Below are 18,110 nucleotides of genomic sequence, written 5' to 3' on the forward strand. Positions count from 1 at the left end.
TATTCTGTTTATTTAATATTTCATAATAAAGTAATTATAAAATACTTTCTTTGTGTTTATTTGATTCCTATTCAAGAGAATTACTTTATATATAGTCAATATAGGCACAGAGTTAAATTTTTTAACATTTTGTAATGGTGGTGTGCCTCGTGATTTTTTTCATGAAACAAGTGTGCCTTTGCCCAAAAAAGGTTGAAAAACACTGCTCTAGAGCAGAGATTGTGATGTCATAATGCCTCATTCCACCAGTGCCTAAGAGCCAGCCTCATCAGTGATGTCACAATGGCTTGATTGTTTCCAGCAGTGGCCAACCCAGGTCCCAAGTACCTAGCTAGATCCCATGTGCTTTGGGATGAGTTGTAAAATTCTTAAATTGATGTTTTATTGCTGTATCGTTTTGTAATTTATGTTGGCTATATGTCTTGACGTGTTTGAGTGTTAATTATAGCATGCTTAGATTTTTATAGATAATGCAGGGTAGAAATTTGTTCAACAAATAAAAGTGTCTTGACTTAGAACACTCTGTTATTGCAGGGGCTAATATTCAGCTCATGGTGGTAGGGAATTTTAAGTTGTTTACCACTGTCTGCTGGACAGAGCCTGGATATTCAATGCTGGGCTATGTCCAGACTGCAGCATTGAATTGTCCAGCTATGCGCAGTCACCCAGATGTTAACTGGCCATTGGTCAATAGACTGGTGCCTAGTTAGTTTGGTGAGTAAAGTTAGGACAGCGCTTTTACTTTCTTAACTCTGGCCCTCTTTTACTAAGCTGCGGTAGAGGTTTCTACCATAGCCTGGGGTGCTAAATGTTCAGACGCTTATCGGAATTCTATGAATATTGGAGCAGTGTTTGAGTAATGAACGCTCCGAGCTGTGGTAGAAACCTCTTCCCCGCGGAAGTAAAAAGGGAGGGGAGGCTGTCTGCGTACTTGACTTGTTAGCAGACTAAATATCACTGCTAACTGGTTAAATGGGGGCTCTGTGCAAGCTCCAACTCCGGATCGTCCCGACACTGTCTGGGCAGTCATAGGCAACATTCAATGGCACCAGCTGCTTAAGTGCCACTGAGTATTGCTGGATGACCAGCTCAGTCAGATTTAACTGGGCAGGTGCTTCTCCTATCTGGTTAAACCCTTTTGAATATCAGGCCTATAGTTATTGCTGGAACTATTAGAGGAGGACAGTGAAAAGTCCTTTTCAGAAAACTTCTATGGTGTATTTCCAGAACTGCTAATACGAATCAGTTCTGGAGACCTGTTCTAAAGATTTTCTTCTATTTTGTATGTATGGGGAAAATACTTAGAACATAAGAGTTGTCATACTGGGACAGACAGATGGTCTAAAAAGCCCAGTATCCTGTTTCTAACAGTGGCCCAATAGGTCACAGGTACCTGGCAAGATCCCAGAAAAGTAAAATAGTTTTTATGCTGCTTATCCTAGCAATAGGCAGTGGATTTTCCCAAGTCCAGCTTGATAATGGCTTATGTATTTTTCTTTTAGAAAATTATCCAATCCATTTTAAACCCTGCTAAGCTAACTGCTTTGACAACACTCTCTGGCATGAATTCCAGAGTTTAATTACACATTGAGTGAAGAAATATTTTCTCTGGTTTGTTTTAAATTTAGTAGCTTCATTGCATCCCTCCTAGTCCTGGTATTTTTGGAAAAAGTAAACAAGCGATTCACATCTACCTGTCTAACTTAGCTTAAAGGGCCCCTAAACATAGATTTTGGAGATCTAACTTTCTTGGAGTTCACCTGGAGTGTCTGTTTGGAGAGAATAACAAATGATGAACTGCCTCGATACTTTGTATTGGCTAGTAAATGATACTGCACATGTAAATCAGGGCTTCTCAAATTGGGGACCAAAAAACCTTAGCCTGCACCTACCTTCAAGCCTGTGCTATAATTAGGCTTCTGTGGGTTCCATGGAAGTCAGGAGATGATGATAGTGGCAAAATATGATTGTGCATTGTCCCCTCCCCAATCTCTCATACTTGGGTAACCCCCACCTCTAGCTTTCACCTAGTTTCTTTTCCTTCACCTGGCTTCAGCTGCAGAAAAAATATCAGGATTCCTGCTTCCCCACCATGACTTGGCTCTCTGTAAGCTCGATTGGCATCAACACAATGGTTTCTTTGGTGTTCCTTCACATCCATGGTATTATGGTTAAATTATCCTTCTTCCTTAACTGACATTAAATTCTCTTTGTGTGTGTGTATGTATATTTATTATTATTATTAGGATTTTTTTATATACCGCCTATCAAGGTTATCTAAGCAGTTTTTACAATCAGGTACTCAAGCATTTTTCCCTCTCTGTCAGTTAAGGAAGAAGGATAATTTAACCATAATACCATGGATTATCACGTGTGTGTGTGAGTATGTATGTATGTATGTATATATATATATATATATATATATATATATATATATATATACAAACACTAGTCTTTAAGCCCGTTACATTAAGGGGCGCTAGAGCAGATGTCTGTGTGGGTTTTTTTCTTTGTCTCTCTCTCCTTGAACGCTGACTGTCTGTCTGTCATTCATTCTGTCTGTGTCTCTCCCTGGCCCCCCTGCCTACCTGTATTTCTCTGTTGCACCATGCCTGCCTGTCTCTCCATGGCCCCCTTCTGTCTCCCCCCCTCCCAGAGCAAAGCATGATTGTTTTCTGCCCTCCAGCACACCCCTTTCCCTCTCCCCCTGCTGTGTCATGCTTGCCTGCTCCGTGGCCCCCTTCTGTTCCCCCCTGATGATTGCTGTCTGCCCCCCTCCCCCCAAAGCAGCCCCCCTTTCCCTCTCCCCCTGGTCCCCTGTTATGCAATGCCTGCCTGCCCCATGCCTGCGTGCTCCATGGCCCCCTTCTGTTCCTCCCTGATGATTGCTGTCTGCCGCCCTCCCCCCAAAGCAGCCCCCTTTCCCTCTCCCCCTGGTCCCCTGTTGAGCAATGCCTGCCTGCCCCGTGCCTGTTGTGCCATGCCTGCGTGCTCTGTGGCCCCCTTATGTTCCCCCTTGATGATTGCTGTCTGCCCCCCTCCCCTCCAAGCAGCCCCCTTTCCCTCTCCCCTTGGTCCCCTGTTGTGCAATGCCTGCCTGCCCCATGCCTGTTGTGCCATGCCTGCATGCTCCATGGCCCCTTCTGTTCCCCCCCGATGATTGCTGTCTGCCCCCCACCCCCCAAAGCAGCCCCCTTTCCCTCTCCCCCTGGTCCCCTGTTGTGCAATGCCTGCCTGCCCCTTGGCCCCCTTCCGTTTCCACCCCCCATCCCATTCTTACCCTCCCTCCATTCCTCGAACTGGAGCTGGGGCTGCATCGTTCACCTCTCAGCCCAGATCTCCTCCTTCATGGCAGTGGGCGGGGCTGCAGGAAGACCGAGTGTGGCGGCAGCGGCAACCCCGACTCCTTCAGCAACATGTCGGGAAGGTGGAGAGCGGCCTGCGAGGTTCGCTACAGTGGCTGGCGAACCTCAGCAGGCCGCTTTGAAGAGCAGCGGGAGGGAGGAGTCCCTGGAACACGCGCCTCCAGCTAGCGCAGGCGCTTTGAGGAGTGACACAGAAGCACACCTCACACTACCAGGACTCACGATCGTTCAACAGCGCATGCGCGTGCTAGGGTTTTATTATTATAGATATATATATATATATATATATAGATATACATACACACACACACACACGTGATAACCAGAACAGAGCTACCAAAATGCAACATACGTACTCGTGCATTGCCTGTTGGATAGTTTGTCCACACACAGTGCAGCGCTTAGCCTTTGGTCATGTGAAAGCCACGAGGTCAGAAACATGGACACTCCATTGCAAGATTGCACCATCGAAGAACAACTTGCAGTAATGTGCTTTGGGCAGAAGGAGTGAAACCTATCGGATATTGACTCAGTATGGACATAACAGCAGTCCGTTTTGAATCTTTGTACCCATCGCATGAGTTTTTTTTCAACTATTCCTGTGTGTTTCCTGAGGCAGGATCGAAACGTGCACGTCGGAACCCGCAAGCTGTAAGTTAAGTTTGCTCAGTTCTTTGACTAAAAGCTTAGTAAATGGTGTGCTGAACGTCAGTGATTTTTTCATAACACAAAAAGCATATATGAAATGATATAACGTCCTGTTTACTCTCCATGCGATGATTGGGCTGTGAGGTGGTTTTTTCTGGGGTTAGCCCCAGTTTTCCCCTCCTTGATTCTGAGCAAGTTTTTGTGAACTGTGTTATATCATCCATATTACTCTTTGAATAGGTCTATAGAGTGATTTTTTCTTTTCAATATATGCCCTGGATCGGTAGCATGGAATGTTGCTACTCCTTGGGTTTTGGCCAGGTACTGGTGACCTGGATTGGCCACTGTGAGAACGGACACTGGGCTTGATGGACAATGTGTTGTCTTGCATGGAGACTATGTGGAAAGGTGATATGTTCAGTTGCTCACAGTTACTTCTATTAAAGCCATTAAATTAATTTTGATTTACTCTTGTATGTAAACCCACACACACTCGCACTCTGCTGGGCCATATCTGGGCTTCACAACATTGAGTTTCCAGGTTTGTAGAGCCGGCTAAAGCACAGCCAGACTGACTATATATGCAGTCTTATTTATGCAATTACCTTGATCGGTTAAATGCTGACTCTACCTCTGGAATGCCCCAAATAGCCAGTTTTATAAGGCACTAACAACATTTTCAGAAGCACTAACCAGTTAAGTGCCACTGAAAATGATCAGTTAGACCCGAACAAGCAATTTAACTAGCCAGAAATTGTTTCTGACTTATTAAATCACTTTGAATATTGACCCAATATATTTTATTTTACTTTGTTTTTAAATTCACCAAGTCTACCTGCAAACCCCCCTTTTCTTTTATTCATGAGTGCTTATGCTGTGTAGGAAAAATGAAGCAGAGGAAATTAACTAGCCCCTGCTTTCTGCAGCTTGGATTATTTCCTGAATCACTGATCAAAGTGTCTGTCTAAAAATAAACTGGTTTCTGTCTTTTCATAACAGGGTAAAAGCTGCCCAGTCAGAGTTAGGACAGCAGATTCTGGCTGATTTTGAAGAAGCGTTCCCTGCTCAGGGCACCAAGGTAAACATTCAAAGTAAATGTCTGGTTGTATAGGCCTTACAGACCGATGGATAGGGCAGCTGCCTTTTGATCAGAAACTGAAGGATTGGTTAATAGCACATCTTTTCTAATAGCATAGCTGGGTTTAAAACAAGTGTTGGCATAGTTCTAGATAATGAGTCTATTAGCAGTTGTTGCCTGAGGGACTGGGGATTACTGCCTCTTCTGGGAGTGATATTTCAATGATCTGTTTTTGGTTGTCCCGAAAGGATTAATTTAGAGAACAGTTATTGCCAGATATGGCAATAGCTATTTCTGTGTCTTCAGAGAGAGAGAGATAATGAAGTGTTGGGTTGTTGGTTTTTTTTGCTGTCTTTCACCAGAGGCCTGGAGGACCCAGTAATGTCCTACGTGATGCTTGTCTGGTCGCTAATGTACTAGACCCCAGGATCAAGCAGGAAATCATCAAAAAATTTATCCGACAGCACCTTTCTGAGTATTTAGTGCTTTTTCAGGAAAACCAAGATGTAAGTATACCCAATGTACCTGAACGTAACTTACCTTGACATTCTTCTGAAAAAGGTGTGAATAAAATCCAAATAAAAAATAAGTGAAATTCAGCAAGATCTTCTGAAGATTTGGATTCTGGTTACTTCAGAATAATTTTAATACTGGAAATCCATTTATGAATTTTACTTTACATTCACATATGTTTAAACCTATTAAGATGATATTTGAAGATTGCTGAGTGCCCTAGTGTAGGAGCCTATTTTAGCTAATTTAATGCTCCTAGTTTTGGGGCTAAAAAAGGACACCTGGAGGGGCATAATAAAAAATGTGCCTAAGTCTGAGGTTGGACATTTTGTGAAAGACATTCACAAACCCAGCAGGAAAAATATCCATTTTCAAAGCTGCCAAACATCTGTCTCTTATTTTTGAAAATGAGCTAGGTATAAGTTTTGGTCCATAGATGTCCTACGGCCCAAAACTTATACCTAGCTCATTTTCAAAAATGGACATGTACCTTTTTTGCCCATTTTCAAAAATAAAAATGTCCATGCGAAAAACATACAAAAGCAAGTTTTGTAGACGTACCCACCAACTATCTTGTCTGATCGTGGCAGAAGGAATCCCCTCAGCTGAGCTGGTTTTGGGGATTCCTGGTGGCTCAGTTTATGGGGATTCTCCCTGCCAGGATCAGCTGAGCCGTGAAGCCCTACATCCCGGACCTTCTCTGACATCCCCTATTTTCTGCTGGCATTCCCCACATCCTCCTGAAATCCCTGATATCCCGGACCTCCTCCGACATGCCCTAGCATCTTCACCCCTCCCATTCCCCAACATTCCTTGGCCTCCCTCCCACATCCCCAGACCCCCCCCCCCACCCCATAACTTCCAGAAGAGCAAACGGCAGGAGGGAAGCTCACTCCCTTCTGCCTATAGGGCTGCATACTGCAAATGATGGTTCTTCTCCCCCCAATGCATCTTGAGATGCAGTGGGAGGGGCCAAATGCCCTGATTGGCTCAAAATCACCATGGAGAGATGGAGATGTCAGGGGAGGTCCGGGGTGTCAGCTGTATATCGGGGATGTCAGCAGGATATCAAGAATGTCAGGGGAAGGTCCAGGATGTCAGGAGGGGGGGGGGAGAGGGGGAGGGCTCTGTGGCTCAGTTGATCTTAGCAGGGAGAATCCTCGAAACTGGCTCAGTTGATGGGGATTCCTTCTGTTGTGATCAGCTGATGAAAGCCTACGAGTTTTTGTTGGGTTGGTTTTTTTTTTGCTCTTTGGGTGGTGGGAGGAGGTTGTGACCACTGGGGAAGTAAGGGGGGTGGTCATGCCTTAAATCCTCCAGTGGTCTTCTTGTCAGTTTGGGCAACTTTGCAGAACTTAGACACAACTCAGACAGGTCTAACTGCCAGCGTCTAAGTTCCCTCTAGGAAAGCTTTGATTATGGCTGGGATACGTCCAGGTTGAAGCTCACCCAATACCCACCCATAACACACCTCCCAATGTACTCCTTTGTTCTCTGGATACACAGCAGCTTAGAAGTGCTGCTGCACATCCAGAAAGTTGGTTTTGATTATCGGCACTTAGACGTCCCTTCTATTAGGTCGTCCAAGTGCTGACTTAGGCTGGTTTTTGGATGTTTTAAAGTTTTGATTATGAGCCCCTTAGCTTTTATTTTAGGGCTTCTAAGTTTAGGTGCCCTGTTCTGGATGTCAACACTGAATTTCATTCTATCCTTGATCCTATCACTTTTTAGGTGCATTTGTAGTCAACAGGAGAGAACATTAATGTGCTATTATGAGTTATTAAATATTAAAATAAAATATCTGGATTAAGTAAGGGTCATGTGGAAGATAACAAATTTTGCAATAGCCCACCAGCAGGAGTGATAGAGGCCACTGTAACAGAGTATAAATATATTTTGTAAGATAAGGAGAGCAGTAATAGGAACAGGGCTAAGAAGTTGAATAATATGCTTCAAGTGGGGAGGAGAATGGCGAAATTGGTTCTAGTGTGGAAATTTATTTGCTCATCTACCCAGTGGGAAAGAGAACCAGAGGAAAGGACAGTTGGGCAGACTGGTTAATGCAGTGTCTCGCAAACATTTTTCACCGTGGCAAAATAAACTCGTAGCAGCATCTAGAGGGCTTCTGAGCATGTGTGGATGTCGACAAATGATGTCACACACATGTGCGTGATGTCATCACGTCGACATCTGTTCATGCCCAGAGACCCTCTAGATGTGGCCCTGAGCTCGGGGGCCTTCCAAAACTCAGACAAACTACCAGGTTTTGGAAATCGCTACATCGCTGGGGGAGAACAGAGAGGAGGAGAGGCTCTGGTGCCTGTGCCAGCAGTGATAAGAACATAAGAATTGCCGCTGCTGGGTCAGACCAGTGGTCCATCGTGCCCAACAGTCCGCTCACGCGACGGCCCTTAGGTCAAAGACCAGTGCCCTAACTGAGTCTAGCCTTGCCTGCGTATGTTCTGGTTCAGCAGGAACTTGTCTAACTTTGTCTTGAATCCCTGGAGGGTGTTTTCCCCTATAACAGCCTCCGGAAGAGCATTCCAGTTTTCTACCACTCTGGGTGAAGAAGAACTTCCTTACATTTGTACGGAATCTATCCCCTTTTAACTTTAGAGAGTGCCCTCTTGTTCTCTCTACCTTGGAGAGGGTGAACAACCTGTCTTTATCTACTAAGTCTATTCCTTTCATTATCTTGAATGTTTCGATCATGTCCCCTCTCAGTCTCCTCTTTTCAAGGGAGAAAAGGCCCAGTTTCTCTAATCTCTCACAATACGGCAACTCCTCCATTCCCTTAACCATTTTAGTCGCTCTTCTCTGGACCCTTTCGAGCAGTACTATGTTCTTCTTCATGTATGATGACCAGTGCTGGACACAGTATTCCAGGTGGGGGCGTACCATGGCCGGGTACAGCGGCATAATAACCTTCTCCGATCTGTTTGTGATCCCCTTCTTAATCATTCCTAGCATTTTGTTTGCCCTTTTCGCCCCTGCTGCATATTGCGCAGACGGCTTCATTGCCTTGTTGACCAGTACTCCCAAGTCTCTTTCCTGGGGGGTCTCTCCAAGTACTACACCAGACATCCTGTATTTGTGTATAAGATTTTTGTTACCAACAAGCATCACTTTATCCACGTTAAACCTCATTTGCCATGTCGCAGTCCATTTTTCGAGCGTGTTTATGTCACATTGCAGGTCTTCGCAATCCTGCGTCCTCACTACTCTAAATAACTTTGTATCGTCTGCAAATTTAATCACCTTGCTCATCGTACCAATTTCCAGGTTGTTTATAAACATGTTGAAGAGCATGGGTCTAAGCACCGAACCCTGTGGCACTCCACTCGTGACGCTTTTCCAGTCCGAGTATTGTCCATTTACCCCCACTTTCTGTTTTCTATCCGCCAACCAGTTTTTAATCCACGTGAGTATTTCACCCTCGATTCCATGGCTCGCAATTTTTCGAAGTAGTCATTCATGTGGGTCCTTGTTGAATTCCTTCTGAAAATCCAGATATACAATATTGACCGGGTCACTCTTGTCTAGCTGCCTGTTTACTCCCTTGAAGAAATGCAGCAAGTTTGTCAAGCAAGATCTTCCTTTGCTGAAGCCATGCTGGCTGGTCCTCATCAGATTGTGTCCGTCTAGGTGATCAATGATGCGGTCCTTTATCAGCACCTCTACCATCTTTCCTGGTACCGAGATCAGACTCATCAGTCTGTAGTTTCCCGGTTCTCCCCTCGAACCTTTCTTGAAGATTGTAGCGGCATAACATTCGCCGCTTTCCAGTCTTCCGGAATCCTTCCCAATTTGATCGACAGATTGGCTATTATTTGGAGCAGTTCAACTATAGCCCCTTTCAGTTCCTTGATTACTCTCGGATGGATGCCATCCAGTCCTGGGGATTTATCGTTTTAAGCCTATCAATCTGCCTGCATACCTCTTCTAGACTGACCGTCAACCCTGTCAGTTTCCTGTGTTCGTTTCCTGCGTATGGCTCGTATCTTGCCACGGCACACAGTTTGCGTTTAACTGGGCTAATATATATTTATCTGTCACTCACTATCTACTATGTTGCTATTTTAGGCTGAATGTATTTTGGCCAGATAAGATATTTTGCCGCAAGAAAAATTTCCATGCTGTGTGCTTCCACTATTAACAAGTATATTAAGAGCCATGTTTATAATTGCTTCATAAAAATCAGAGCACAGGTAATAAAAGATGACTGCGCAGTTCCTTCACTGTGGTATACTGTATATCTGACACATTTTGAGGGGTAAATATGTCATTCTGATGCAATGAATTTGCTGCTATGTAAACAATAAGCAAGCAGGAATTCATTGTAAAGAGTTATTCCACATAGGCTGATGATGCATAGTGCTGGAAAAGAGAAACTTGAGCCTAGAACATTGTGTGATTCAGAGTCTCATAGTGAAGTTTCAAGTTTATCTAAGTGGTTTTACAATCAGGTACTCAGGCATTTTCCCTCTATCTCCCGGTGGGCTCACAATCTATCTAACGTACCTGGGGCTATGGAAGATTGAGTGACTTGCCCAGGGTCACAAGGAGCAGCGCAGGGTTTGAACCCACAACCCCAGGGTGCTGAGGCTGTGGCTTCAACTATTGCGCCATACACTTCTCTTCAGTACCGAGAAGTTTCACATAGGAAAAACTTAGAAATAAAATTAAATTTGCACAATATATGTGATGGAGCTTTTACTGTAAAATGCAAAACTTAATTTTACACAGAAAAGAGACTTGATAGCGGTAGCTCTTGAGCTTCACTGTCATTGGACATATATAGTGCTTCTCTTTAAATCATGCTCTTTGCTTGTAAAGGTCGCATGGCTTGACAAGATTGACCGGCGCTATGCCTGGATAAAGCGCCAGCTCGTGGACTATGAGGAGAAATACGGACGCATGTTCCCTGCAGAATGGTGCATGACTGAGCGTGTTGCTGTTGAGTTCTGCCACATTACGAGGTTAGTCATCACACCATAGTACAGATTTAGAAGTGAACGCTAGTGTTAAATTACAAGCGATTTGGAAGGTGATTTATCTACTTGTGACTGAGTTGGATCTCTTTTGAAAAAATATATGCTGTATTCTGCACAGTGAAAGCAGAATGTGAAGCTTAAGCTGGTTTATTTTTTTTGAGTGGGCATTTTGTTATTTAATGGTGTTGGTTCCGAGTGGAGGATATATTCTGAACTTTGGTTTCTATTTTAAATGCCTTCTAAAATCACAGCTCTAATTATGTAAAATATAATAATTATTATGATTGTGAAAACCTCAGACCCTGAACCCGTGACTGGTGATAACACCAAACTGAGGTTCATTGGAGGACCATCATTGTTTTCACTGTCCCCTTAACCATCCAACAATAATAAATATAACAAACCAAAAAGGAAAGAAAAACTTATCTGAAATGGATGGTATCCTCTCGTTATTGATCCTCAGCGGTGTTTAAAGTGACTAGTGCATGTGCTAATTGAAGAAACCAACTTTACTCCTCCATTGTATAATCCCTGTCCCCCCGACTCGAGTTTTAAGTCTTCTTCAGGGAAGGACACTGTTAAATCAAAAAACGGTGAAACAAGTCAGTGTTAATAAAGAAAAATAAAATGTTAAAACCTATCTAAACGGGAACCAACAATTTATACCACAAAACTAGTAAATTCACTGAATCTAAAAATCTTAAATCTTAAATCTCATACCTTTTATTGGCTCTGCATTTCAGCATGGGACCGAGGGCGGGGCTGGTGTGAACCTAAACCCAAAGGGTTCCTTTATATGCAAATCAAAACGGTTCTATTTTAAATGTACATACTTTGAGCTGTGCTGGATGAGAAATCATGCTATGTGCTGCTAGATAGGTGTTGTGGTTTCTGTTCATTGGGCTGGCAGAGGCTGGAGGTGCTGCAGAGGCACGGTTCACAGCCTTTCAGAAAAGGGGAGAGTCCTAGCCAACATACAACAGTGACATCTGCTGGCCCAATTCAGGGTACATGCATATTTGGTGCCAGAGGCAACCACAGTCTCTGGCCCCTGGGCAATACTGATACGACAGTAGCTGGACTATATGGGAGTGGGGAGCTGAGGGTATTTAAAATGAAGGCTTATGGTATTTTAGCCCCTGTTAAAGCCAGTTCAGATTTCACTAAAAGAAAGAAAATTGCTAGGCAAAATGGAAAAAAAAAATTGTAATTGGTAAATTAAAAATGTCAAAGCCAAAACACACCCTCCGACCTTGCTCCAAAAATGCTAACTTTTTAACAATGAAGGGCCTCAGAGACCTTAGATTCAGGCAGTGGATTGCTAGAAGTACTTGCAGGTCAATATCTCAATCACCGGCCCAAACTTCAATGAATAAATATTTTAAATAAACTTTTTATATATTTTTAATTTATATTTCATATATTTTATTCTATTTTCTTCATTTTTACTTTGTCTTCAACAGCTTATAAATAAACAAATAAAAGATAGTGCATGAATTTTCAGAGAGCACTTATCTTTGTAACTCTTGTTTCATGTGAACAGCACTACAGAGTGAAACCCGACGGGGCCTCCGTTTCACCCTAATAGGCTTCGTCTGGGGATAGATTATAGCAGTATGGAGCACAGCTTCCTGTATAGCTCAAAATATTTCTTTCAAAAATTAGCATTTTTGGTGCAAGGTTGGAGGGTGTGTTTTGGCTTTGACTGTTTATTATGTACATCCGTTTTTGTATTTGATTCACTAAATTAAAAATGTCACACCTAAAAAAATATAGAGCCATTTAAGAAAATCTCTAAGGATTATCCAGGCCCATTTTTTGACTGCTGCATAGTGAAAATTGCTCAGGTCTCAGGACTCTTGTGCTGTAGCAGGATATTGCTGTAATCCTTGCTTCTTCTGATGTTACAGGGTCATGGCTCTCCCCTCTCTCTCCCATCTGAATTCTTTCTTGTGACTGGTTTGCATATTCAGGCCATTTAACAGTATGATTCTCTCTCCTCTTGGGTAATTTGACTTAATCTTTTGTAGGACAGACCTTGCAAAGATCATGCGTACAAGAGCAAAAGAGATTGAAGTAAAATTGCTTTTGTTCGCCATACAGAGGACAACCAACTTTGAAGGACTCTTGGCTAAGCGCTTCTCTGGCAGCACCCTGACTGACAATGTTGCGGTAAATACAAAATATTTGTGGAAATGAAAGTGGCACATACCCTTCTCTCATATCTTCTCCTCAAGGGATCTAGGGCTAGATGCACAAAGCGCAGTCATTAAGACTGTGTGGGTTGCTGTTGGCCGATTTACAAACAGTGATCCATGCTCAAAAGGCTTCCCATGAAAATGAGTTGAGTCAGTTATCTGCCTTATTCCTGCCTCACCAGTCATTGGAATACCGACTCAACACATGCGCAGAGAATCCCGAACAGCTGAGCTGCGGGGGAAGCCCTGAAGCAGTCTCATGCCATTCAGCTGTTTTGAGCAGGAAGCTTTTTTTTCAAAATTTTTTTTAATGGGCACAGATGTTATGTGTGTATTACACATGCACAACATCTGTCCCCATAAAAAAAAAGCAAGCCACCCTCCCAGATGACGACCTCCCCCCCCCCCCCCGCGACCACCCCACTACCAAAAAATCGGCAGGAGGGATGCCCACTCCCTCCTGCCGCTGAACTGACCACTCCCCTCCCCTTTCCCACTCCCCTTCCTAAAAAAAAAATCAGTAGGAGGGATGCCCGCTCCCTCCTTCCACTGGATACCCTCACACCCCTCCCCCCCGAATCTCCCCATACCTGTTGATGCAATAGACAGCAGGAGGGATGCCCATCCCCTCCTGCTTGCAGACCCGCCTCTCCAAAATGGCAGGCTTTCCTCTTCTCAGTGCATCCTAGGATGCATGGGGAGGGACCTAAGGTCCTGATTGGCTCATGCAAAAGGAGTTCCATCCCCTTTATCATCTTGGTCACTCTTCTTTGAACCTCTTCTAATGCTGCTATATCTTTTTTGAGATAAGACCAGAATTGAATGTACTACTTCAGGTGAGGTTGCACCATGGAGCGATACAGAAGCATTATAACATTTTTAGTCTTGTTAACCATCCCTTTTTTAATAATTCATTGCATTTGGTTTGTTGTGAGTCTGCTCATGGGTGAATAGGAAGTCCTGGCAGAGAGATGCTTCACTGATAGCATTTCATCTGGTTGCTTTTGTATATTATTCTAGTTTAAAGATGTTTGGTTTTCCCTGAGAGAATTCAAGTGGGTTTTGCATCTGTCTCCATGTTTATGCATGAAGGGGGTAATTATATAGCAAGTTTGCTTGTGTAAAGAGTCAAAAAGGTGCCTATTTTAAGACCGTTTTATTAAGGCAATATAGGAATCTATGTGCCTTTACAAAACAAGATCCCAGAATCAGTTGCAATGGGGATGGAACTTAATATCTTAAGCGATTTTACATATTATATACAAGTACTTATTTTGTACCTGGGGCAGTGGAGGATTAAACAACTTGCCCAGACTCACAAGGAGTTGCAGTGGGAATTGAGCCCAGTTCCCCAGGTTTTCAGGCCACTGAACTAACCATTAGATTTCTCCTCCACTCAAAATCTCTTTTGCACAAATTTACGTGTGCTCCAAAAAAGAAGTAAATGTGCATGTATACTCTGCCTGTACTTGTGAATTTTATAAAACAAAATTTTCACAAACTTTAGAACTTCGTTTTTTCTCAGCCCAGACTAGGCCCCTAGGAATGCTTACATTTGCAACCCTACAATTTTAGAAAATCCTTTTTTTACACACAGAAAAAACTATAGAAAATACCCCCAAAAGGATAGTGCTCCATCCACTTTTTTAAAGTCGATTTTCAAGACATTAGGGAAAAATCTGCTTTTTATTAAGTGGATAAGAAAGGTATTTCACCCCCTGGCCCAAATAGAACTGCTACTCAAAATCTGAAACAGACAGAAACCTTATATATGAATTAGACATGGCAATTTGTGTTGTTGGATGGAATATCTGAAAACCGCATTTGCTCCATGGCACAGATATTATTGTAAACAGCTCTCTAGTGGGTTTGCAAAAGTATGAAAAATATGTTCTGAAAGTAGCACAGCTCACCAGCAATCAAGGCTTAGTTACTTAGAAGCACGAGGCTGGCAGCTGATCGAATTATTAGGCTGACTGACTGACCGCTTGTTTTGTGATTGACATTAACTGTGTGGGTATGTGGGAGTTTGATTAAAAATAAAGGGTAGATGTGAAAATTTGAGAGCACTATGTAGGGATTGCAGAAGTTGGTTCTTATGGATAGGAGCTTTAGGAGAAATTTTTGGCATTTTGTTTTACTGTTTTGTGCAGTGAGCGTGATATGTTTCATGAATTTGCCCGTATTAACTAGTAAGTGATTGTCAAATGAAAGAAAGATCAGTGTAATATTGAAAGTAGCATCAACAAGTATAATATTTCTTCAGAAATCACTGATGACTTCTTTCTGTAAGGTTCCTGTTTGGTGGGCAGTCTTATTTGGCATTAAAAAGTCCTAGAAAACAACAGGATAGTCAGTCTTCAAAATCCAAAATGATGGTCAAACAGCGACTCAGCCACAATGTAGTAACCAAGGACAATTTATTGTAGTGTAGACATAGAACACATTTAAAAACCCAAAGGTGTAATAGGGACCAACAGGGAGCATTAATATATCTGCAAGATGAATAGCAGAGGAGTAAATGGGCATGTCTCATAATTAGAAGGGTTGTGAATATGGGGAATTAAGAAATAATGTCTTTGCAGCCAAAGTTTAAAATGACTTGCAGTGACATACCTAGAGTATTTCGCTGGTAACCCAGATGTGATGAAAAACCAATGTATGATAGAGTAAACACTTTCAACACTGAATGTGAAGATGTCCAAAAATGTAAGACAGGAACAGCATAGACCTAACTCAATCCAAAAAATGAAGGAAAAAGCCTCAGAAAGGGCCCTCCCACCTCACCAAAACGGCTCAAAGAGGTGGTCGAGCGTTCACCTCACTGGCAAAAAACCTTCATTATGTGATAAAGTCTTATGCTGTGCTGTAATATGCCAACGAAAATTAAATAATAGAGGAATTATTCCACTTATCTTCACTGATCGGTACACCAACGGTGGCCAGCGTTTCACAAATTCATGCTGCCTTAGGGTGTATCCCGACCGATCAGGTTTCTTTCAAAACAGGACGCCAAACTGCCTCTTGCTCCTGAGAGAAACCTGATCGGTCGGGATACAACCTAAGGCAGCATGAATTTGTGAAACGCTGGCCACCGTTGTACCAATCAGTACCAATCAGTGAAGATAAGTGAAATAATTCCTCTATTATTTTCATTGACACATTACAGCACAGCATAAGACTTTATCACATAATGAAGGTTTTTTGCCAGTGAGGTGAATGCTCGACCACCTCTTTGAGCCATTTTGGTGAGGTGGGAGGGCCCTTTCTGAGGCTTTTTCCTTCATTTTTTGGATTGAATTAGGTTTATGCTGTTCCTGTCTTACATTTTTGGATATCTAGAGTATGTGACACCTGGAGCCGATCATTTTTTAAAACCCCCCCCCCTATAAAAAAATATATTTTTATAACCCCCCTTGGTAAGCTAGTGCCTGAGGAAGGGGATTTTGGTGTCCAAAAGTTAGCAAAAATGTATTAAAATAAGCCCAATAAAAAATTACCTTATTTCCATTTTCTGTTTATAAATGTTTATCAGTACAGCTACTTTATTGTAAAGCAACAAAAAAAAACCTATTTTTTTCTACTTTTTGTCATCTCTGGTTTCTGCTTTCCTCATCTCTTCACTCTCCATTCTATCCAGTGTCTTCCCTCTTTCTCTTTCTGTCTCCACTCCCTTCTCCATGCTCTGCATCTCTCTCTTCTCCTTTCCTCCTTCCTACCCCCAACTCCCCATGGTGTATCATCTGCTTCCCTTCTCCCATGCCCTGAAATCTCTCTCCTCTCTTCTCCTTCGATCTCTCCCTCTCCCTCCATACTCTGGCATCTCATACCCCTTCCTCCTTTCCTTCCCAATGATCTGGCATCTCAGTCTCCTTTCTTTCCCTCCCCCCATGCTCTGGCATCTTTCTCCTCTCCTCTCATCTCTCCCTCTCCCTCCATGCTATGGCATTTCCTCTCTTTCCTTTCCCTTCCTACCCTATGGTCTGGCATCACTCTCTTCTCCCTTCCCCCCAGTTGAATGGCTTTCTTCCTTACCCTCCCCTCCCTCCAATCAGGTGCACAGTGCAGGTCCACAGAGAGAACACATTACAGGTATACAACTTTGCATGTCCTACTCAACCAATATACAGATTTTATTGTTAAAAAGTCCCAACAAGGATCCAAGTTTTGCCATCAACGATGCCTTCATCAGGGGACACTGAGAAGCATTGGTAGATGAATGAAAACAGAAAAGTGTGACCAGAGCTACTGGCTCTGGTCACACTTTTCTCTTTTCATTCACCTCCCAAAGCTTCTTAGTGTCCCCTGATGAAGGCATCGTTGAAGCCGAAACTTGGATCCTTGTTGGGACTTTTTAACAATAAAGTTTGTATATTGGTTGAGTAGGACATGCAAAGTTGTATACCTGTAATGTGTTCTCTCTGTGGACAGCAAGAGCATACAGCTACACAATCCCAATCCCCCTTCCCAAAGTTGACACATGCTAAATAGTATGGGAATATTGGCATAGAGAACTCAACTAGACTTTCTTTGATGTCGTTGCCCACTTGGATGGCTGTAGGATCTTGCTGTCCAGAGAAAGCATCCATTACTGATATGTGATTATGCTTTTCTTGCCCTCCAATAAAGTGATTGATGTCAGCTGAGTAGGCTTTTGAAGCAGTCACAGAAAGTTTTATAAATGTGGGTGTAAAGTATAGGTGAGGATGAAGCAGAGAATTACACTTTTTCTGTCTCTGTAATTTTGGAATGGGTGGAATTGCTTTGAGAGTTGGGCAGGACACTTGATTAGAGTAATCAGAAGATACACAGGAAAATTCCCTACCCAATCACCACTTCTCTGTCCCTTCCCTTTCAGGAATTGTTCATCACATACTAATTTTCACTGTAATAATATGTTTCCACAGACAAGTGGTTTTCCTGGAAATGTCCAGTGTTAACACTATGTCTATGTCATATAACCTTACTGTGTATTTTTCTTTCTCTGAATTGTCTCTCTTATTCAGAACAATTTTTTAAAAAATTTTGGTTGGTTGTTTTTTGGGGGGATTTTAGGGAGGGGGTTAAAGGAGGGCACAGGAAATTTTAGTTAAGTAGAGGTGCGTTTCTGCTGCACTTATTCTGGTTGGGGAGGATTGGGTGGCCTCTTTTGCTAACTTCCTTTTTCCCAATCCTCACTTCTCTCCCACACTGTCGCAGAAAATTGTGTACAGAATTTCAGAAGAATTGGCAAACGGTCACTTTAATTGTTTTTATTCCCCCATTATTGTCATATTGCCTCTTATCTCACTTTTTTTATAAACCATAGCTTGTG

The 18,110-nt window shown here is 42.7% G+C and overlaps 1 protein-coding gene across 2 annotated transcripts in view; it reads left to right on the forward strand.

Annotated features, from left to right (window-relative positions):
• The window catches only part of VPS53 (VPS53 subunit of GARP complex), a 229,844-nt gene that overhangs the window by 145,672 nt on the left and 66,062 nt on the right, over positions 1-18,110 (forward strand). For both annotated transcript variants that reach the window (XM_033921549.1, XM_033921548.1), the window contains exons 8-11: positions 5,013-5,091; positions 5,454-5,597; positions 10,441-10,583; positions 12,629-12,770. In XM_033921549.1, coding sequence (XP_033777440.1) covers positions 5,013-5,091; positions 5,454-5,597; positions 10,441-10,583; positions 12,629-12,770 — 508 coding nt within the window. The remainder of the gene's footprint in view (positions 1-5,012; positions 5,092-5,453; positions 5,598-10,440; positions 10,584-12,628; positions 12,771-18,110) is intronic.

Source organism: Geotrypetes seraphini, chromosome 15 (genome assembly GCF_902459505.1).
Source record: "Geotrypetes seraphini chromosome 15, aGeoSer1.1, whole genome shotgun sequence".
Taxonomy (NCBI): domain Eukaryota; kingdom Metazoa; phylum Chordata; class Amphibia; order Gymnophiona; family Dermophiidae; genus Geotrypetes; species Geotrypetes seraphini.